We start from the raw sequence: 23,451 nt of genomic DNA on the forward strand, positions 1-23,451 counted from the left end.
GTGTCTTTTTTTGTGTCATTTTGTGTCTTTTCTGGTCATTTTGTGTCTTTTTTGGTCATTTGATACAATGATGCAATGTAGACGCACGCACAAGAACATCATTTACCCAAAAAAAACTGTTTGCACTGTACTGTATTTCTTCCTCTTCTTGTTCTGTTGTTTCTTGTGGCCCCGCTCCGTATCTATGGTAATAAACTAGCAGACCTGAGTCAGTCTGATGTGTTCTTGCAGTGGCCCTGGTCCCCTGAGAGAGCCGTTCTCCTCTCAAGTTCTCACAGACAAAGCTCTATTGTTGTGTTCTCCGTCAGGGGATGGAACCATTTCATCTCTGTGTGCGTCAGAAGTCCTGTTTTTCCTTCTGCCTCTCTTGGTCTTGCCCCTTTACGTAATTCAGTTGATCACACTTTGGGAATTTGCTTTCCTCTCGCTGTTCGCTGGAAAATAAACTTACATGAGAGTTCTGGCCATTTGTTTGGTTTCATGATTCAGCACAGTGACGGACACACCCTGAGCTTATGGGCTTTCTAGGCTCAAAGGAGCTGGATGACCCATTTGTCCTTTTATTTATTCATTTATTTACAAATTCTAAACGTTTTTTATTCACACAAAGTCATAATTCAGATTAGACAGAACAGCAGAATACTATTTTACAATTTATCAGTGGTGGAAAAAGTATTCAGATCCCTTATTTAACCCATAAGAACCCAGACCCATTAATCCTTAAAGTAAAAATATGGGGGATATAAAAAAAAGGTAAGCTTAACCAAAACTGAAAAATAATGTACATTTCCGAATTATACAAGTAGGCCTTTTTCAGGGAACAAGAAATGGGTTAACAACTTAACTCTATGGAGTCTTGGGCTATTTTGTCAATTTTTTTAATTCTTTTCATGTCTTTGTAAGTCATTTTGTGTCTTTTTTTAGTCACTTTGTGTCTTTTTTTAGTCATTTTGTGTCTCTTAATCATTAATCCTTAAAGTAAAAATATGGGGGATATACCACAGACCAAGTGAACCACATAGAACACATTTATGATGTTTTAATTTTTTTTTTTTAATCTAAAAGTGTCAAAAGATCTGTGATATGACATATATGTTAGATTGGGCGTTTATGGAAGTTATGTTTATGATATTTCTTATTTTAAAATAAATAAACTAGACACCTTTTCTGCTCACAGAAACACAAATTTGCCTTTTTCTTTGCATCTCCACAACATATATCGAAATTGTGACAGGATAGGATCGGATTATTTTTTGTTTATATTTGGTCAAATGTACTTAGATTAGAATTAGAATTGTTAAATGGGTTTAAACTTTAGCCTAGTAACAAAAAAAAGCTTTTTGAAATTTTCAGTCACACATATTTTGGAGAAGTCACTTCTTGTCTTGCTGAGGGATTTAATGAGTTAAAGTGAAGCATAAAGCTGAATATGGGAGATTATAGAAGATTTAAAGTGTTTGTTACAAGCGTGTCACCATAGGTTCTTATGGGTTAAGTAAAAGTACTAATACCACACTGTGAAGTTACTCTACTACAAGTAAAAGTCCTGCAGTCAAAACTTACTGAAGTGAAAGTACAAGTCAAAATGTACTTAAAGTATCAAAATTAAAAGTACTTGTTATGCAGAATATTCCAAAAAAATAGAGTAAAAAGAATTATTATTATTGATGCATTTATGTAAGCAGTGTTTTAATTTTGTAGAAATATGACTCATTTTAACTACTTAATATACTGTTATAAGGTTTAATTAAAAACTTTAAAAAAAGGCTACTCATTAAAATTGATCATGTTTTTTATGTTAAATCTTTGACCTGACATGTAACTAAAGCTGGCAGCTCAATGTCAGTAGAGAATGAAAAGTACAATATTTCCTCAAATGTAGTGGAGTAGAAGTATAAAGTTACATAAAATGGAAATAGTCACGTAAAGCACACATACACTACCGGTCAAAAGTTTTAGAACACCCCAATTTTTCCAGTTTTTTATTGAAATTCAAGCAGTTCAAGTCAAATGAACAGCTTGAAAGGGTCCAAAGGTAAGTGGTGAACTGCCAGAGGTAAATAAAAAAAGGTAAGGTTAACCAAAACTGGAAAATAATGTACATTTCAGAATTATACAAGTAGGCCTTTTTCAGGGAACAAGAAGTGGATTAACAACTTAACTCTATGGAGTCTTGGGCTATTTTGTCCATTTTTTAATTCTTTTCATGTCTTTGTAAGTCATTTTGTGTCTTTTTGTGTCTTTTTTGTCATTTTGTGTCTTTTTTTTGGTCATTTTGTGTCTTTTTTTAGTCATTTTGTGTCTTTTTTTGGTCATTTTGTGTCTTTTTTTAGTCATTTTGTGTCTTTTTTTAGTCATTGTGTCATTTTGTGTCTTTTTTTAGTCATTTTGTGTCTTTTGGTGTCTTTTTTTGTCATTTTGTGTCTTTTTTTGGTCATTTTGTGTCTTTTTTTAGTCATTTTGTGTCTTTTTTTGGTCATTTTGTGTCTTTTTTCAGTCATGTGTCTTTTTTTGGTCATTTTGTGTCTTTTTTTAGTCATTTTGTGTCTTTTGGTGTCTTTTTTTGTCATTTTGTGTCTTTTTTTGTCATTTTGTATCTTTTTTTAGTCCTTTAGTCCAACATAAAATGTGATTTTGAATTTTTTTTTTACTTTCAGAACACTATCATGCTCAATAAAGAATTTTAAATGTTGCAAATGTGCATTAATTTCAGAGTACACTGAGACATTAAACTGCATCATTTTCAATTAAATTCTGGAAAAGTTGGTGTGTTCTAAAACTTTTGACCAGTAGTGTACCTCTAAGTTGTACTTGAATGAATATACTTACAACTGCTTGTCAAAGAAACTTTAGAAAGGAAATCATATCCAGCTAATTCTCACTGTGTGAGATTCATTATTCAGACTCACACATTTTCAAATGTAAGATTGTAAATGAGGGATTGCCCTCTATTCTGCATATCTCTGTGGAAAGTTCAAATGACTCTCAGTTGCCCTATAACTCTTTCATGAAATAAAATTGTGCAGCTTGTGCCCAGCATCTGTCCAGCAGCAGGGAAACCACTCTCAGGTTTACATTACACTCATTCCCTGAACTATTCGGTGGCATGTAGGTCGTCTCAGAAGTGGGTCAGCCAGATGCAGTTGAAACATTATAGCTCATTTCCTTTAAAAACGGTTACAACAGACCCCCTGAGAATTTCCTCTTTTTTCCAGATTATTGCCCCAAATGTTTGCTTTTTTCAGCAGAGTATAATAACTAGAAAACGGCAGTACTGCAGCACTGTTTTATGTGTTTATTTATGAAAATAAAACATATTATTGACACAGTCTGCAGTTAAATTGCAAACTTTGACTTTACTACAGAACATTTTCAGACTTCAAAGCATTTTACACAACCAATATTATTGTACAATAAACCATGATTAAACATAGCAACACACTGAGTGATGTGTAAGTATTTAACACTATAAATAAAATTAATAAGTACAGTAAATCAGCTGTTCTCAACCTTGGGGTCGGGACCCCAATTGGGGTCGTGAGATGATTTCTGGGGGTCGCCAAATCATTTTGGAAGTCAGCTCTGTCTCCACTGTGTTAAAGTGTTCATGTGTTAATGTGTTTTAGTCTTTTTGGTCACTTAATGTGGTTTTTTTTGTAATTTTGTGTCTTTTTTAGTCATTTTGTGTCTTTTTTTTGGTCATTATGTGTCTTTTCTGGTCATTTTGTGTCTTGTTTTTGTCATTTTGTGGTCAATTTGTGTCTTTTTTGGTCATTTTGTTTCCTTTTTGGTCATTTTGTGTCTTTTTTTGGTAGTTTTTTTCTTTTTTGGGTTATTATGTTTCTTTTTTTGGTCAATTTGTGTCCTTTTTTGGTAATTTTGTGTCTTTTCTGGTCATTTTGTTTATTTTTTTGGTCATTTTTGGTCAATTTGTGTCTTTTCTGGTCATTTGTTTACTTTTTTTGGTCATTTTGTTTCTTTTCTGGTCATTTTGTGTCTTTTTTGGTAATTTGTTTACTTTTTTTGGTCATTTTGTTTCTTTTTTGGGTGATCTGAACTGTGTGTGTGAGATTCTGTTCAGTGAGCGGGGGTCGCGGACAACATGCATGTTAAATTGGGGGTCGCGACTCAAAAAGGTTGAGAACTACTGCAGTAAATCAACAGAAACATGGCGACATGTGTAATGACTGATTTAGTAGCTGCCATAGTTTTTTACATCATTTCCATGTTGTCATGTGACATGTCTTGTCAAGTGAGGCTTAAATATGTTAAGTATGTGTATAAAATATGTTTTTATTTAACTATAAAAAATCATTTTTACAATGTAAGAATAAAGCTTCAAAAAAAGAAGCAAACCACGAGGCTCCAGTGTCACGAAGCAAAATCTTGAACTAAACAGTTCAAGGAGTTCATCCTGCAGATGCAACATGGTCTCACAGAAATCCGTGAAATAGCCACGGATTTCGCTTAACTCAAAATCCGTGGAATAGCCACGGAATCGCTCAAATTTCCGTGAAACTGACACGGATTTCGCTACAATGCAAAGTGATTATGTACATTCACTGAGTGAATATTTAGAAAATAAAACATATATTTCTCGCTAGAAATGTGATCAAAATCCATTTTTATGCAGAAACTAAGTCAAAATATTGATTTTTCACTAAAAATGAGAGAACTGTCCGCCATGTTTTTTGTTCTGACCGCCGGGACCTTGAAAGTCACGTGACTTGGAACAAACCAATAGGAACAAATATCCATGGAATAGCCACGGGATATGACTGTCATTAACTTGCATTGTAGCGAAATCCGTGTCAGTTTCACGGAAATTTGAGCGATTCCGTGGCTATTCCACGGATTTTGAGTTCAGCGAAATCTGTGGCTATTTCACGGATTCCTGTGAGACCAGGTTGGCAGATGTCTGCAACCACAAAGTGCAATTTTTTCAATAAGAGATTATCTTTCACAACTTTAAATGTTCAGTTTGTGGATGTCATTGTGAAGCGGTGTCTTTTTGTTGTTCAGGTGACACCTGCAGGACTCGATCATCATCACCATCCTGCTGATCATTTCTCCGTTTTTGCATCTGAAGTCGACAGGAACCGTCTGGGTCCGGTTCGGCCTGCAGCTTCGACCGTCTGAGCACGACCCGCAGTACTTCAGCTGGAATTTTTTCAGGCTACGGCAGCCTGCATGGGACATTTTCACCGGACGGCTGGCCTTTTCTATGTGGTTACATTTCTGACCTTTCTGTAAGGGGAAAAGGAGAGCATGTGTAAATGTTAATGTGATTTACAAAGTAAGACAAATAAGATTACAGACCACCATGTAATGAAATAATCACATTTTTAACCCTCTATGGCAGCCATTCTCAACCTTGGGGTCGGGACCCCAATTGGGGTCGCGAGATGATTTCTGGGGGTCGCCAAATCATTTTGGAAGTCAGCTCTGTCTCCACTGTGTTAAAGTGTTCATGTGTTAATGTGTTTTAGTCTTTTTGGTCATTGAATGTTTTTTTTTTGTCATTTTGTGTCTTTTTTGGTCATTTTGTGTCTGTTTTTGGTCATTTTGTGTCTTTTTTTGGTCATTTTGTGTCTTTTTTTGATCATTTTGTGGTCAATTTGTGTCTTTTTTGGTCATTTTGTTTCCTTTTTTGTTTCTTTTTTGGTGATTTTGTGTCTTTTTTTTTGGTGATTTTGTGGGGTTTTTTGGTCATTTTGTGTATTTTTTTGGTCATTTTGTGTCTTTTTTTGGTCATTTTGTGTCTTTTTTTGGTCAATTTTGTGGTCATTTTGTGTCTTTTTTGGTCATTTTGTGTCTTTTTTTGGTCATTTTGTGTCTTTTTTTGGTCAATTTTGTGGTCATTTTGTGTCTTTTTTGGTCATTTTGTTTCTTTTTTTGGTCATTTCGTGTCTTTTTTGGTCATTTTATGTCTTTTTTTGGTCATTTTGTGTCTTTTTTGGTCATTTTGTGTCTTTTTTTGATCATTTTGTGGTCAATTTGTGTCTTTTTTGGTCATTTTGTTTCCTTTTTTGGTCATTTTGTTTCTTTTTTGGGTGATGCGGGGGTCACGGACAACATGCATGTTAAATTGGGGGTCGCGACTCAAAAAGGTTGAGAACTACTGATCTATGGTACGCATTATGATGCCAGTTAGGAAAAAATGTTTGGGGTGTTTTTTTTGTCTTAAAATAGACTAAATAAACACAATGAAGATGAACATGAAGAAATTTATATTTCTTTTTTTTTGTTTTTGGAAGTTTTTGGGGGTTTGTGCACAAGTGAAAAAGAAAGTTTTTACAATTTTACACGTGTAAAAGATTCAGTAACTTCAACAGGGTACAATACATAACATTTTAAATAAAAAAAAAAATTATAAAAGGGACTTTTTTAAAACCGGTTTCTTGCCTTTAGGCAACATTGTACAATTGAACCAACGACCCATTGAAATGAATGTCTTGAACACTTGAAGTGTATGAAACTATCAAAAATGAAGTTTTACTCACCTATAAGTAGGATTTTTTTTTTTTTCCAGATAGAAAAGGGAAGGAAATTACTTTTTGAGTTATTTTTTTGTGGCGCAAAATGGCAAAGGTGTTTTTACTTTGGAAAAGTCTGCAAAATAGGGTTTCAATATGGCCTCCTGGAGGTCATGTGACAAATTAAAGCATTGCTATTGGTTCCCTATATTCTTCCCTCTTTTTTAAAGTATCGCATCACTGAAAAACATGCATTGTAGAAATCTGACAGGCCAAAAATGGGGATGTTGCCTGAGGACAACACCGTACCATAGAGCAGCTATTCTCAACCTTGGGGTCGGGACCCCAATTGGGGTCGCGAGATGATTTCTGGGGGTCGCCAAATCATTTTGGAAGTCAGCTCTGTCTCCACTGTGTTAAAGTGTTCATGTGTTTATGTGTTTTAGTCTTTTTGGTCATTTAATGTCTTTTTTTTGGTAATTTTGTGTCCTTTATTGGCCATTTTGTGTCTTTTTTTAGTCATTTTGTTTCTTTTTTGGGTCATTTTGTGTCTTTTTTTGGTCATTTTGTGCCTTTTTTTGGTCATTTTGTTTCTTTTTTGGGTCATTTTGTGTCTTTTTTTGGTCATTTTGTGTATTTTTTGGTAATTTTGTGTATTTTTTGGTCATTTTGTGTCTTTTTTGGTCATTTTGTTTCCTTTTTTGGCCATTTTGTGTATTTTTTTGGTCATTTTGTTTCTTTTTTGGGTCATTTTGTGTCTTTTTTTTGGTCATTTTGTGTCTTTTTTTGGTCATTTTGTTTCTTTTTTTGGTCATTTTGTGTCTTTTTGTCATTTTGTGTCTTTTCTGGTCATTTTGTGTATTTTTTGGTCATTTTGTGTCTTTTTTTGATCATTTTGTGGTCAATTTGTGTCTGTTTTGGTCATTTTGTTTCCCTTTTTTGGGTCATTGTGTCTTTTTTAGTCATTTTGTGTCTTTTTGTGGTCATTTTGTTTCTTTTTTGGGTGATCTGATCTGAGCGTGTGAGATTGTGTTCAGTGAGCGGGGGTCGCGGACAACATGCATGTTAAATTGGGGGTCGCGACTCAAAAAGGTTGAGAACTACTGCCATAGAGGGTTAACATGCCCGAAAAAGTGGAATTTACCTTCAATCTGGTTACGGTTGCATGTTTGCATGGACGGACTTCGCAAATCCGAGTCTCTTTCACCAGTTTGCACTGGGCGTTGCTGTTGGTGAGCCTGGTGGACACTCCAGGGCTGCAGGATTTGGAGCAGGGGGACCAAGCTGTGGTTTGAGACACACATTTGACTCCTCTGACCAACATGTGGCCCATTGGCTGACTCCTGAAAGCTGCACAGAGGAAAACAATAAAGTTAAGAAGAGTTTAACCCATTGAAGCCTGGAAAGCGGATACGTCGTTTTGTAGTATTTGTATAAGCTTTCAAATACTTTTTGAATTTCATTTCTATCTGCTACAGAGGCTGAAAAATCTATTATTTAGTAGAAGCGTTGACACTTCTGTTGAATTTCCAGAAAAACTTCAGGTTTTAGGGGGTGATTTTAAAATCACCCAGAGGTTTTACAGGCGTTTTAGGAGTCAATGGGTTAAAGGGATGACATCTAAGTTATTCTCACCAGAAATATGACTCATTTTAACTACTTAATATACTGTTATAAGGTTTAAATAAAAAATAAAAAAAAAGGCTACTCATTAAAATTGATCATGTTTTTATGTTAAATCTTTACCTGACATGTAACTAAAGTTGTCAGCTAAATGTAAGTAGAGTAAAAGTACAATATTTCCCAAAATGTAGTGGAGTAGAAGTATAAAGTTACATAAAATGGAAATACTCAAGTAAAGCACACATACACTACCGGTCAAAAGTTTTAGAACACCCCAATTTTTCCAGTTTTTTATTGAAATTCAAGCAGTTCAAGTCAAATGAACAGCTTGAAAGGGTCCAAAGGTAAGTGGTGAACTGCCAGAGGTAAATAAAAAAAGGTAAGCTTAACCAAAACTGAAAAATAACGTACATTTCAGAATTATACAAGTAGGCCTTTTTCAGGGAACAAGAAATGGGTTAACAACTTAACTCTATGGAGTCTTGGGCTATTTTGTCCATTTTTGAATTCTTTTCATGTCTTTTTTTGGTCATTTTGTGTCTTTTTTTGGTCATTTTGTGTCTTTTTTAGTCATTTTGTGTCTTTTGGTGTCTTTTTTTGTCATTTTGTGTCTTTTTTTAGTCATTTTGTGTCTTTTGGTGTCTTTTTTGGTCATTTTGTGTCTTTTTTTAGTCATTTTGTGTCTTTTGGTGTCTTTTTTTGTCATTTTGTGTCTTTTTTTTTCAGAAAAGAAACCAGACAAATGTGCTCACCAGGTAAAGAGTTTGATTCTCCTCTCCACACCGGAGCCAGCTCATTCTTGTTGGTAAGCTCGTCTTCAGACGGTTTGTCTTTGCCAGGTTTTTTTCTGTGTTTCTGTGCCACAGAGCTCTTTGTATTCGTCTCCTCGGGGCAGACGAGCTGCTCACAGCAGCGTCCCTGAACCTTCACACGCTTTGGCTTTGCACAGCCCAGTGAAGGCAGCATGAGCTGATGTGGGCAGAGGGAGACACATCCAACAGCGCCGTCCATGCAAGTGCACTGGTGTTTGCAGTTCGGACGGAAGATTTCCCCGTTCTGGAAAATCTTGGTGTTGTACTCACATGTTCTTCCATCTGATTTGGCTATTTTAGAGAAACAGAGGAAGTAGTGAGGTTGGAAATTAGCAAATTCTTTTTTTTTTTCAGTGACATAACAAAATCAAGAGATGACATTACGAGAGTCAAAACAGTGTCAAGTGTAACAAGTAAAATAATAATAATAATAAAAATAATACATAAAATATAAAATAATAAAATAAAATAAATAAATAAAAATGGAAGCAAACAACAAATACACAGAACAAAACAAAAACACAAACAGGTCACCCACTGCTAAATAAAAGTCTAATAATATGTTCACTTAAGCAGAGATAAATAAAAAACATTCCCAGCATGCTACAAAATCACACAAGAAAAACTCACAACTAGTAGACAATCAGGATGGCTACTCAGCTGTAAAAATCAATCCCTCAACATGTGCAAAAAATGGACCCCAAGTTTTATCAAACTTTGCAAGAGAACCATGTATGGAGCACCTAACCAGGATGTCCCTGATCCAAGAGGAGTGAGAAGGCGGTGCAGAAGACTTCCATCTCAATAAAATCAAACGTCTAGCCAATAAGGAAACAAAGGCTACAAAGTCTGCTTTACATTTAGGAAGCTGCAAAGTAGGAGGTAAGACCCCAAACAAAGCGCTACATGCTGTTGGATCAAATTGAACCCCTGTACAAACAGAAATAGAGTTGAATATCTGTGTCCAAAAATTAAGTAGTGAAGGACAAGACCAAAACATATGGACATGTGTGGAAATTAGCAAATTCATTAAAAAAAAGAAAGAAGGGACCAAACAGGAGTTACTGTACCTCGACAGATGCCCCTAGCGGAGCCGTATCCCCCTCCGAGGTTGCACTCCAGTCCCTTTGTGTGGTCACACGGCTGAGTCTCGCTGCAGTCTTCAAACAGCTGCTGTGCACAAACTTTACAGCATCCACAGCCGTCCAGTATGAGACTGACTCCTGCTGCACATCTGGGGGTGTCGGGGGGACACCGACAATCCTCCGGACACGAGGCCGACACCTGAGATAAAACAGACAATTCTGTATCAAATGTTTGCCTCCAAAAAAAAAAAAGTCCTCTTATAACAGCAAAGACAAGCAGCTTATGAATGAACAGAGATCATTTCCTCACCAGTGTAACGCAGACTTTTTTTTAACATTAACCCCCAATTTAACATGCATGTTGTCCACGACCCCCGCTCACTGAACACAATCTCACACGCACAGTTCAGATCACCCAAAAAAAGGAAACAAAATGACCAGAAAAAAGTAAACAAAATGACCAAAAATGACATAAAATGACCAAAAAAAGACACAAAATAACCCAAAAAAGAAAAAAAAAGACCAAAAAAAGACACAAAATGACCAAAAAAGGAAAGAAAATGACCAAAAAAGACACAAATTGACCACAAAATGACCAAAAAAACACACAAAATGACCAGAAAATACACAAAACGACTAAAAAAAGATACAAAATGACAAAAAAACAACACAAAATGACAAAAAAAGCAACACAAAATTACCAAAAAAACACAAAATAACCAAAAAAGGGGAAAAAAGGACCAAAAAAGACACAAATTGACCACAAAATGACCAAAAAAAACACAAAATGACCAAAAAAAGGGAAAAAAGGACCAAAAAAGACACAAAATGACCAAAAAAAGACATTAAACGACCAAAAAGACTAAATCAGCTTATAACAGCAAGACAAGCAGCTTATGAATGAACAGAGATCATTTCCTCACCAGTGCAACGCAGACGATCATAAAGACTTTCCACATCTTCAGAAATTAAAGTTATCTTTCCTGTGTAAAAAAAACAACAACTGTATAAAAACCTGAGACCTGGCAGTGAGTTGCTGAGTGCTTACTCTCCCTCTTTTGGAGTCCCCATCTCCTTTTATACACTCACAGCAGATTTGACGTACGCGGGGCTGAAGAGGTGTCCCGAAACTATGAGAGGAATGCTGATCCAGGAGTCCTCCCATAATAACCCCCTCCCCTCCGTCCTCTCCTCTCACTCAGAGAGCCAAGAACCACCCAGTCTAACCTCCATCCTTTCAGGGCTTTCTCTCCCATGGAGCCATGTAATTAACATTTTTATATCTGTTCTGTAATCATGAAGAAAACCCCATTCCTGAAATGATTTATACTACACTACTGGTCAAAAGTTTTTCTTTTCCAGAATTTAATTGAAAATTATGCAGTTTAATGTCTCAGTGTACTCTGAAATGAATGCACATTTGCAACATTTAAAATTCTTTATTGAGCATGATAGTGTTTTGAAAGGAAAAAAAAAGATTCAACATCACATTTTATGTTGGACTAAAGGACTAAAAAAAGACACAAAATGACAAAAAATAGACACAAAATGACTTACAAAGACATGAAAGAATTAAAAAATGGACAAAATGACAAAAAAAAGACACAAAATGACAAAAAAAAAGACACAAAATGGCCAAAAAAAGACACAAAAAGACACAAAATGACAAAAAAAGACACAAGATGACCAAAAAAAGACACAAAAAGACACAAATTGACTAAAAAGACACAAAATGACAAAAAAAGACACAAAATGACAAAAAAAGGACACAAAAGGACCAAAAAAAGACACAAAAAGACACAAAATGACCAAAAAAGACACAAAATGACTTACAAAGACATGAAAAGAATTAAAAAATGGACAAAATGACAAAAAAAAGACACAAAATGACAAAAAAAAGACACAAAACGACCAAAAAAGGACACAAAATGACAAAAAAAGACACAAAAAGACACAAAATGACCAAAAAAAGACACAAAAAGACCAAAAAAAGACACAAAAAGACACAAATTGACTAAAAAGACACAAAATGACAAAAAAGACACAAAATGACAAAAAAAGGACACAAAAGGACCAAAAAAAGACACAAAAAGACACAAAATGACCAAAAAAAGACACAAAATGACTTACAAAGACATGAAAAGAATTCAAAAATGGACAAAATAGCCCAAGACTCCATAGAGTTAAGTTGTTAACCCATTTCTTGTTCCCTGAAAAAGGCCTACTTGTATAATTCTGAAATGTACATTATTTTCCAGTTTTGGTTAAGCTTACCTTTTTTTATTTACCTCTGGCAGTTCACCACTTACCTTTGGACCCTTTCAAGCTGTTCATTTGACTTGAACTGCTTGAATTTCAATAAAAAACTGGAACAATTGGGGTGTTCTAAAACTTTTGACCGGTAGTGTATGTTAAAAAAACTAAAAACTAAAAACATTACATTGCAAATATTGGCTTCTACATGTTTTGTAGTGAAAACTGAATTGTAGTCAAGTAATGCATTATATTATTTGCTGCTAAATACACTAGATTATAGTTGCTGTTTTCATAAATCAATTCTACTATTGCTTAAAAGTTATTTGGATATGCAAAATTTGAAAACTTCTCACTTGTTTTATTACCTCAGAGAATTTATTTAGGACAACACTATGGTCTCAATCACTAGTAAAAAATCTTCTTCAAGACAATATGATGTCAATAGTTCTACTAATGGCCCCATTTTGAAGAAAATAGAAGATAAAGAATCGTATGATTTGGGGCGGGGCTACCTTTGATTGACAGGTCACTGACAAGGCGAGCCGTCATCAGGAGAGAAGCAGAACAATGCGTATCCACGGCAACGTGTCAATAAAGTTATATATGACGTTATTTAGACATAAAAAAAGGACGTTTACCGATTTGGTCTCATAACTTTGACCCTTTCACTGTATTTTCACTTAATGACAGTTTATTTGAACGTTTTGTTCAGTTAAAATGTCTTGTTCAGTGTTTGGTTGGACTAACAGACACTCCAAGGAGTCGCTGTTCATTTTTCTGAGGTAAGAAAGTTTTTTTTTTTGTTTTTTGCTAGCCAAAACTAACATCCCAGTTAATGCTAACATGAATTAGCAGCAGCTTCTCTCAGTCAGGTTGAGGGGTAGAGAGGCTGTAATCAGTGATCAGATCCCTCTCCTCCTCCACAGTCCAAATATGGTCTGCTTCCTGTATCGGAAACAAGATGGCTTCCAACAGACAGGCCACAAACCAATGGGTGACATCACGTTGACTACGTCCATTATTTATATCCAGTCTATGCTTTTAGCTAACTATAGCTCACTATTTTAACAATTAATCGGTTACTTTTAGCTAACTATTTAACAGTTTATCCTTTACTTTTAGCTAACTATTTATCCATTTAGTTTTTACTATTTGAACTGTTTATCTGTTACTTTAAGCTAACTATTTCAACTGTTTAATTCATTATTTTTTAGCTATTTCAACCGTTTATCCATTACTTTTAACTAACTCTTCCAACTGTTTGGTCAGTTATTTTACAGCTACCTTATGAAATATACTTCTGTGCTCGCTCGCTAACTAATTTACCAACTAACTTGCCATCTACTTTTCATGCACTCTTAGATCAGTAGTTCTCAACCTTTTTGAGTCGCGACCCCCAATTTAACATGCATGTTGTCCGCGACCCCCGCTCACTGAACACAATCTCACACGCACAGTTCAGATCACCCAAAAAAGAAACAAAATGACCAAAAAAAGGAAACAAATGACCAAAAAAGACACAAAATGACCAGAAAAGACACAAAATGACCAAAAAAAGACACAAATTGACCAAAAATGACCAAAAAAAAGAAACAAAATAACCCAAAAAAGAAAAAAAATACCAAAAAAAGAAACAAAATAACCCAAAAAAGAAAAAAATGACCAAAAAAAGACACAAAATGACTAAAAAAGACACAAAATGACCAAAAAGGAAACAAAATGACCAAAAAAGACACAAATTGACCACAAAATGACAAAAACAAGACACAAAATGACCAAAAAAAGACACAAAATGACCAAAAAAAGATACAAATTGACCAAAAATGACCAAAAAAAAGAAACAAAATAACCCAAAAAAGAAAAAAAATACCAAAAAAAGAAACAAAATAACCCAAAAAAGAAAAAAATGACCAAAAAAAGACACAAAATGACTAAAAAAGACACAAAATGACCAAAAAGGAAACAAAATGACCAAAAAAGACACAAATTGACCACAAAATGACAAAAACAAGACACAAAATGACCAAAAAAAGATACAAATTGACCAAAAATGACCAAAAAAAGAAACAAAATAACCCAAAAAAGAAAAAAAATACCAAAAAAAGAAACAAAATAACCCAAAAAAGAAAAAAATGACCAAAAAAAGACACAAAATGACTAAAAAAGACACAAAATGACCAAAAAGGAAACAAAATGACCAAAAAAGACACAAATTGACCACAAAATGACAAAAACAAGACACAAAATGACCAAAAAAAGACACAAAATGACCAAAAAAGAGATACAAATTGACCAAAAATGACCAAAAAAAAGAAACAAAATAACCCAAAAAAGAAAAAAATACCAAAAAAAGAAACAAAATAACCCAAAAAAGAAAAAAATGACCAAAAAAAGACACAAAATGACTAAAAAAGACACAAAATGACCAAAAAGGAAACAAAATGAGCAAAAAAAGACACACATTGACCACAAAATGACAAAAACAAGACACAAAATGACCAGAAAAGACACAAAATGACTAAAAGAAAGACACAAAATGACTAAAAAGAACACAAAATGACAAAAAAAAACCATAAAATGACCAAAAAAAGACATTAAATGACCAAAAAGACTAAAACACATTAACACAGTGGAGACAGAGCTGACTTCCAAAATGATTTGGCGACCCCCAGAAATCATCTCGCGACCCCAATTGGGGTCCCGACCCCAAGGTTGAGAACAGCTGTCTTAGATAACTGCAACATGTAGTGTCCAAGTATTACAGCTAACTTTATATATGGATTAAAAAAAAAAAAATCAAATCCTAATTTCTATTTTTCTATTTATTTATGTTTTCAGTTGCTCTACACTCTTTCCAAATGAGATTGGAAAGAAAATGAAATATAGTTATGTAAGGTATAAAAAGTTGGCTCAGATACCTGAATCTTTTCGAGAGCAGCCCCACAAGGGATTCAACATCAGGATACCACAAGTTCTGACATAAATATTGAAGAAAAGCTACATATTTCTCTGACCAACTGAATTTCTGTGTTGGTCGAAATAGTGTTTAGACTGTTGCACTTTGTCTGTGATGTGTGTTTGTATTCTCTAACCCAGCTATTCTCAACCTTGGGGTCGGGACCCCAGTTGGGGTCGCGAGATGATTTCTGGGGGTCGACAAATCATTTTGGAAGTCAGCTCTGTCTCCACTGTGTTAAAGTGTTCATGTGTTTTAGTCTTTTTGGTAATTTTGTGTCTTTTTCTGGTCATTTTGTTTCCTTTTTTTGGTCATTTTATGTCTTTTTTGGTCAATTTGTGTCTTTTTTTGTCATTTTTGGTGATTTTGTGTCTTTTTTTAGTCATTTTGTGTCTTTTTTGGTGATTTTGTGTCTTTTTTAGTCATTTTGTGGGTTTTTTTGGTCATTTTGTGTCTTTTTTTAGTCATTTTGTGTCTTTTTTGGTCATTTTGTGTCTTTTTTTAGTCACTTTGTGGGTTTTTTTGGTCATTTTGTGTCTTTTTTTAGTCATTTTGTGTCTTTTTTGGTCATTTTGTTTCCTTTTTTTGGTCATTTTGTGTCTTTGTTGGTCAATTTGTGTCTTTTTTGGTCAATTTGTGTCTTTTTTTTGTCATTTTGTGTCTTTTTTGGTGATTTTGTGTCTTTTTTTAGTCATTTTGTGGGGTTTTTTTGCTCATTTTGTGTCTTTTTTTAGTCATTTTGTGTCTTTTTTGGTCATTTTGTGTCTTTTTGTGGTCATTTTGTGTCTTTTTTGGTCATTTTGTGTCTTTTTTTTGTCATTTTGTGTCTTTTTGTGGTCATTTTGTGTCTTTTGTGGTCATTTTGTGTCTTTTTTGGTCATTTTGTGTCTTTTTGTGGTCATTTTGTGTCTTTTTTGGTCATTTTGTGTCTTTTTTGGTCATTTTGTGTCTGTTTGTGGTCATTTTGTTTCTTTTTTGAGTGATCCGAACTGTGCATGTGAGATTGTGTTCAGTGAGCGGGGGTCGCGGACAACATGCATGTTAAATTGGGGGTCGCGACTCAAAAAGGTAGAGAACTACTGCTCTAACCTCGCTAGTGTTAAAAGTCACAGGTGAAATTCCCCTCAATCACTTACAAGGGTGTGGATGGATTAGAGTTTGACTTAAATATTTCGAAAAAAAAAAGGAGACATGAGCCTCATGGAATGTTTGAACCCGAGGAATCCTTCTCGGCCTGAATGAGAAACACACCAAGAAAAAAAAAGAAGAAGAAGAAAGAAGAAGACTCGAAAAAAAAAAGCCTGAAGCAACATTCCACTCAGGATGAACATTGAAGGTTTCTTTGAAATAGCTGCCAGGATAAAAAGCATCCTCTTCTATCCACATCAAAGAACAATGGGAGTTATCTGGGGGAGAAAAATACCTTTCCTTTCATTATAACCTGTGAGAACAAGAGGCTGAGCATGCAGACTGGCACAGCCCCCCCTCTTATCTAACTGGGGTTACAAGGGCCAGTTTGAATCAGCGCCAGTTCAGGAAGAAGAAGAGAGAACAAGCGTGAGCTCGGTGCATTCGCAGATGCCTGGAAATTGCTGACTGTTGTGGTTTTAGAGTGGAAACTTTTCCCTCCAAAGCTGTAATATAAAGAATTTGCAGAACCATGTTAGGAAAGGGGAACAAATCGGATAGAAAGCATATATAGAGGCAGCTGGAGGAGTTGGAAAGGACGACACTGCATGTTAAACTGACCTGCAACCAGTAAAACGTCCATGTTCCAATCCCACAGAAGAGCAAGAAGCATGTTCTGCATTGTATACTTTTTAGTTTTAACCCTTTATCGGGCGAATAACTATGTTAAGTAACTTCGGTGGATATCGAAATGGGGTCAAAATGTTTCTCTATTTGGTCGTAGAGCCACATGGATTTCTTCCAGCTAATCAGCAAAGATCAGGCTACGTCACAGACGGTGACACCATGACGTACAATGTAAAAATGAAAAATTTAGAATTTTTTTTTGCAAGAAACAGTCGCACAAACAGAGTTATTCTTCAATGATTTGTACAAGGAGAACTTGATTATGACGGCATATTAGGGCCAAGTATGAATAAAAATACAACTGCCCCTGTGAAGAAGCCTTTGGCCCCTGCTGTGGCCCCTGTGTCAAATTAATAATAAAATGATCAATTTATAACGATGAATGACGGAACAATTCTTACCTATTTTTTCTTCAAACAATATCACATTGTGCACAAAAGGAACCAAGAATGTGTACATTGTGTAGTTAAATAAAAGCAATAAAAGCTTGTGTATATTTTAAAAAAAAGATCATTCTCACTCTACTGCACTTTTCAAAACAAAAAAAAAGTAATTGTGCATACCATTGTCGTACAAAAATAACTGTTCTTGTTGGAAAGTCTCATTGTTTCAATCAATGTATTTGTATCTTCCAAAAAGACTTAAATGAGATGTTTAAATAAGGTAAAATAAAGGTTTTGAATGCTTAAATATCATATTTGCAGTTTTTAAATATGCCCCTCTGATTAACCCTTTATCAGGCAAATAACTATATTTGGTAACTTCAGATAATATTTCAAGAAAAAAGTTGCAAATTTACTAGATTAAAGTGGCAAATCTGCAAGAAAAACAGTCGCAAATTTACAAGAAAAGATTTATGACTGTCATTAACTTGCATTGTAGCGAAATCCGTGTCAGTTTCACGGAAATTTGAGTGATTCCGTGGCTATTCCACGGAGTTTGAGTTAAGCGAATCCGTGGCTATTTCACGGATTTCTGTGAGACTATGTTCGGATATTAACTGACTAAACGTTTGTTTTGACATGAAACATGAACCCTGGCCTTCCGGGTGGAAGTCCTGGGTTTGTTTGACACGCCGACCCACACAGCTGCTTTTCTTTTTCTTTCTTTATACTCTGTTTCTTTGCTTTCACATTGTGTGACACCACTTCCACCCTGGGATGATAACAACCTGCTGGCCCTACCAGCAGGTGGAGCAGGCTACAGCTGATAACTGCTGATAAATATTTGATTCAAGTGTCTATTTCCAGTTTTTACACTGACTCAAGCTCCAACTCAAGAGACATGACATTTGTAATCATCTCATCGGACTCATGACAAAAAAAAACAAAGAGAAGCATATTTCCCTCAAATGTCAGAGTGTTCCTCCGACAGCTAAAAGAATTGGAAATGTTATCGCATAAAGAAGTCCATATTTGGATTATTTTCTTTCATCTTGCTGCCAAGTTCCTGTGTTCATCCATAACTGTAAAGCTGGATTTAGTTATTTTATAAGAAATGTTATGCAACCCATCCTGGAGATTATCCTGATTATTCTAGCAGAGACCAGACTTTTATCTTCTGTTTCTACTTGTTTTTTTTTATAATACTTTACTCTGCACAGCATGCTGTTGAAATTAAATTACTTTGTAGATTTAGTCCATATGTCCTTGAAGATGACATTTAAGGGAAAGGTACATTAGTGCAGCTGTTCTCAACCTTGGGGTCGGGACCCCAATTGGGGACACGAGATGATTTCTGGGGGTCGGCAAATCATTTTGGAAGTCAGCTCTGTCTCCACTGTGTTAAAGTGTTCATGTGTTAATGTGTTTTAGTCTTTTTGGTCATTTATAATGTCTTTTTTTGGTCATTTAGTGGTCAATTTGTGACTTTTTTGGTCATTTTGTGGTCAATTTGTGTCTTTTTTGGTCCTTTTTTTCCATTTTTTTGGTCATTTTGTGTCATTTTGTGTCTTTTTTGGTCCTTTTTTTTGTCATTTTGTGTGTTTTTTTGGTCATTTTGTGGTCAATTTGTGTCTTTTTTGGTCCTTTTTTCCCTTTTTTGGTAATTTTGTGTTTTTTTGGTCATTTTGTGGTCAATTTGTGTCTTTTTTGGTCCTTTTTTGGTAATTTTGTGTTTTTTTGGTCATTTTGTATCTTTTTTTAGTCGTTTTGTGTATTTTCTGGTCATTTTGTGTGTGTTTTTGGTCATTTTGTGTCTTTTTTGGTAATTTTCTTTGCTTTTTTTGGTCATTTTTTTTCTTTTTTGGGTTATTTTGTGTCTTTTTTTGGTCATTTTGTGTCTTTTTTGGTCAATTTGTGTCTTTTTTTCGTCATTTAGTGTCTTTTCTGGTCATTTTGTGTCTTTTTTGGTCATTTTGTTTCCTTTTTTTGGTCCTTTTGTGTCTTTTTTTGGTCTTTTTTTTTTCTTTTTTGGGTTATTTTGTGTCTTATCTGGTCAATTTGTGTCTTTTTGGTCATTTTGTGTCTTTTCTGGTCATTTTGTGTCTTTTTTGGGTCATTTTGTTTCTTTTTTTGTATGATCTGAACTGTGCGTGTGAGATTGTGTTCAGTGAGCGGGGGTCACGGACAACATGCATGTTAAATTTGGGGTCGCGACTCAAAAAGGTTGAGAACTACTGCATTAGTGGATATGTGATGAGAAGATGGAGAAAAAAAGAAAAGTGTAAAAAGCAATGTCATGCTGCAAGAAAGAGAAAAATAGACAAAATAGGGGATTCAAACTCAGTGTGGCCTACAGATTGGCAGCAGAGAATGGAAACCTTCGCAGTGTGAAACCACAATGGTTGTGAGACAAGCTTGTGTTGGCTGGGACGGGAATGTCTGGCTCTAAAGTTGTGCAGATATCATGTCAAATCTAGTTCATTACATCATTTCTATGAATGTCTTTCCCTTTCATTGTGTCTCATTCTCTTGTTCATCTGATTTTTTTTGCAGCTGAATCAACATTCCCAGGATGTTTCTCTCTCTCTGTAACAGGAATACTGTGAATCATCGCTTAGCTCGTCTGGAGAAAAGTGCATGTATTGTCAGTTTCTGTGGATGCTTTGTTGCCCTTTTGACATTTTTGTTTTCTTACGTAGAGAGGCTGATCCACATACAGTTTGACCTTTTAACACCTGACATTTAAAGGGCATCTTTCTGCTGCAATTCTCCTCCAGACATTGCTGGGATGCAACAACAGCCACGCAGTTAATGGAGCCTAAAACTCATTATCGTTACACAAAAAGACCTTCGAGTGAGCAAACAGAAGGTCGTGGCCTGATTTTACAGTCGCCGTAGCTTTACTGCTTGGTGTTTTCCAGCTCGACGTGACAAAACAAGCCTGACAACAACTCACATCCTCAAACAGCTTGTGGCAAATCATGATTAGAGGGAGGTGGAAATCTTGTTTTGCCATTTTGCATTTTAATTCCTGTTTACTTGAGTTTTATTTTGGTTCTTTGCATGCACTGCAGTTCACTGTGCCATTACGATGACGCTTTGATGTCTTTCATTCACACTTTCACTGTTTCTACATGTATAACAGTTGCTTTATATCCAATATTTAATGTGATTTTATGCCATGAGATTTGGTTTTTAGTTGTACTGTAGATCAGCTATTCTCAACCTTGGGGTCGGCCACAAAATGATCAAAAAAGACACAAAATGACCAATAAAAGACACAAAATGACCCAAAAAGACACAAAATGACCCAAAAAAGAAACAAAATTACCAAAAAGACAAAAATTACTGAAAAAAAGACACAAAAAGACCAAAAAAAGACACAAAAAAGACACAAAATGACCAAATAACACACAAAATGACAAAAAAACACACAAAATTACCAAAAAAAGAAACAATATTATTTTTGGTCTTTGTTATTTGGTAATTTTGTGTCTTTTTTGTGTCTTTTTTTTGGTCTTTTTGTGTGTTTTTGGTTCTTTGCATGCACTGCAGTTCACTGTGCCATTACTGATGTCTTTCATTCACACTTTCACTGTTACTACATGTATAACAGTTGCTATATATCCAATATTTAATGCGATTTTATGCCATGAGATTTGGTTTTTAGTTTTACTGTAGATCAGCTATTCTCAACCTTGGGGTCGGCCACAAAATGACCCAAAAAGACACCAAATGACCAATAAAAGACACAAAATGACCCAAAAAAGAAACAAAATGACCAAAAAAAGAAACAAAATTACCAATAAAAGACACAAAATGACCCAAAAAAGAAACAAAATTACCAAAAAGACACAAAATGACTGAAAAAAAGACACAAAAAGACAAAAAAAAAGACACAAAATTACCAAATAACACACAAAATGACAAAAAAACACACAAAATTACCAAAAAAAGAAACAATATTACCAATTTTATTTTTGGTCTTTGTTATTTGGTAATTTTGTGTCTTTTTTGTGTCTTTTTTTTAGTCATTTTGTGTCTTTTTGGTTCTTTGCATGCACTGCAGTTCACTGTGCCGTTACGATGACGCTTTGATGTCTTTCATTCACACTTTCACTGTTAATGCATGTATAACAGTTGCTATATATCCAATATTTAATGCGATTTCATGCCATGAGATTTGGTTTTTAGTTGTACTGTAGATCAGCTATTCTCAACCTTGGGGTCGGCCACAGAATGATCAAAAAAGACACAAAATGACCAGAAAAGACACCAAATGACCCAAAAAGACACAAAATGACCAATAAAAGACACAAAATGACCCAAAAAAGAAACAAAATCACCAAAAAGACAAAAAATGACTGAAAAAAAGACACAAAAAGACCAAAAAAAGACACAAAAAAGACACAAAATGACCAAATAACACACAAAATGACAAAAAAAACACACAAAATTACAAAAAAAAGATACAAGTAAGTTACAGGACTTTTACTTGTAGTGCAGTAATTACACAGTGTGGTACTAGCACCTTTACTTGTAAGGGATCTGAATAGTTTTTCCACCACTGGATACAGTATAAAATAAGAAAAAAACTGCATACATTTTACTTTGAAAGCAAGGCTTCTCAGTTCTTTACACATTAGTGTTTTCTTCTTTTCAAAGCCCCTGCATTCACACACAGGTGTTTCCACTTATCCAGGCTGATTAAACTGCTGCTCAGGTTGAAGGTGGGTGGAACTACTGTGTGCTGGGAATTACATAAGGTCCCACAACACAGTCAACAGTACCAATAAGGACAATAAAACTGTGATTTGTTCTGCTCAAACAAGGAGAGTGAAGGAGTTGTTAGTCAGGCACGGTCTGCACACACCCACACAGTGTTGAAAGAGGTCTAATAAGGCAAAATAAATGGAAACACCTGTTGGTGTGCTGGTGTGTAGGACCTTTAAGTGAGTACTTCTTTCATATAATACAATGTTACCACTTCATTAGGCTGCATTCACTCTGTCCTTGATTACTCCTTATATGTTCATTTTAGAGACATTGTTGGTAATATGTGATCCCAGTGCTTTGGACAACTTGTAAGCTATATTCAAGAATTAAATACATATATTTTATGTAGATACGTGTTAATTTTAACACATTTCCAGTGGTGGAGAAAATCTTTGGTTCAGAGCGTTTAAATGTAAGTGTGTGTAATGTAGTGACATCTAGTGGTGAGGTTGAAGATTGCCACCAACATGTCTATAATACTGTATATTTCTAATTGGCCCTTCTCTTCTGTTATCATTTCAATTAGTGAAGACTTTAGAAGTGTAAAAAAAAAAGGATGCAGCCGCCATAATAATTTCATTACCAAATTGGTGGGAAGATGAGAGACAATCCTAATAAATAAATAAATAAATAAATACGGATATATTATATTCAGTGGACAAGGAAGTGAAACCCACTGTAAAAATACTAATAAGTATATTAAAAAATATTTAGCAATACTATGGACAAACAGTGTAGGCTAAAAAAACATAATACAATAAAACCAAATACCATAGTACAATATTATAAAATACTACTAAGAAAAGCATTATTATACACAAGAATAAAATATACATACGACGGAAAGGTACGGTGATGAAATGTATCCGTGAGTAAGAAGATATATATGTATGTATGTATATATATACATATATATATATATGTGTGTGTGTGTGTGTGTGTGTGTGTGTATATACATACATACATATACATACATATACATACATATATATATGCATAAAATATGTATGTGTATATATATATATATATATATATATACACACACACACATATATATGTGTGTGTGTATGTGTGTGTGTATATATATACATACATATACATACATATATATATATGTACATAAAATATGTATGCATGTATATATATACATACATATACATACATATATATATACACATAAAATATGTATGTATATATATATACACACACACACACATATATATGTGTGTGTGTGTGTATGTGTATATATACATACATACATATACATAT

At 34.6% G+C, this 23,451-nt stretch overlaps 1 protein-coding gene across 1 annotated transcript; it reads right to left on the reverse strand.

The window, feature by feature from the left end:
• Window positions 1-4,889: 4,889 nt before the first annotated feature.
• On the reverse strand, window positions 4,890-22,063 carry LOC131979892 (CCN family member 1-like). The gene is made up of 6 exons (XM_059343968.1): window positions 21,938-22,063; window positions 10,920-10,979; window positions 9,982-10,195; window positions 8,852-9,202; window positions 7,621-7,826; window positions 4,890-5,247 (listed from the first exon to the last, which is right to left on the reverse strand). The coding sequence occupies exons 2-6, from the start codon at window positions 10,953-10,955 to the stop codon at window positions 4,969-4,971; spliced, it is 1,086 nt and encodes a 361-aa protein (XP_059199951.1). The 5' UTR covers window positions 10,956-10,979; window positions 21,938-22,063; the 3' UTR covers window positions 4,890-4,968.
• Window positions 22,064-23,451: the final 1,388 nt, after the last annotated feature.

This window comes from Centropristis striata, chromosome 11, assembly GCF_030273125.1.
Source record: "Centropristis striata isolate RG_2023a ecotype Rhode Island chromosome 11, C.striata_1.0, whole genome shotgun sequence".
Lineage (NCBI taxonomy): Eukaryota > Metazoa > Chordata > Actinopteri > Perciformes > Serranidae > Centropristis > Centropristis striata.

Bases quoted from the DNA above. Each gene is read 5' to 3' on its own strand.
- LOC131979892 (XM_059343968.1), bottom strand. From the start codon at position 10,955: ATGTGGAAAGTCTTTATGATCGTCTGCGTTGCACTG. The intron at 9,203-9,981 runs GTACAGTAACTC...TCTCTAAAATAG, and splicing joins CGCTAGGGGCATCTGTCGAG to CCAAATCAGATGGAAGAACA. The intron at 7,827-8,851 runs GTGAGCACATTT...TCCTCTGTGCAG, and splicing joins AGAATCAAACTCTTTACCTG to CTTTCAGGAGTCAGCCAATG.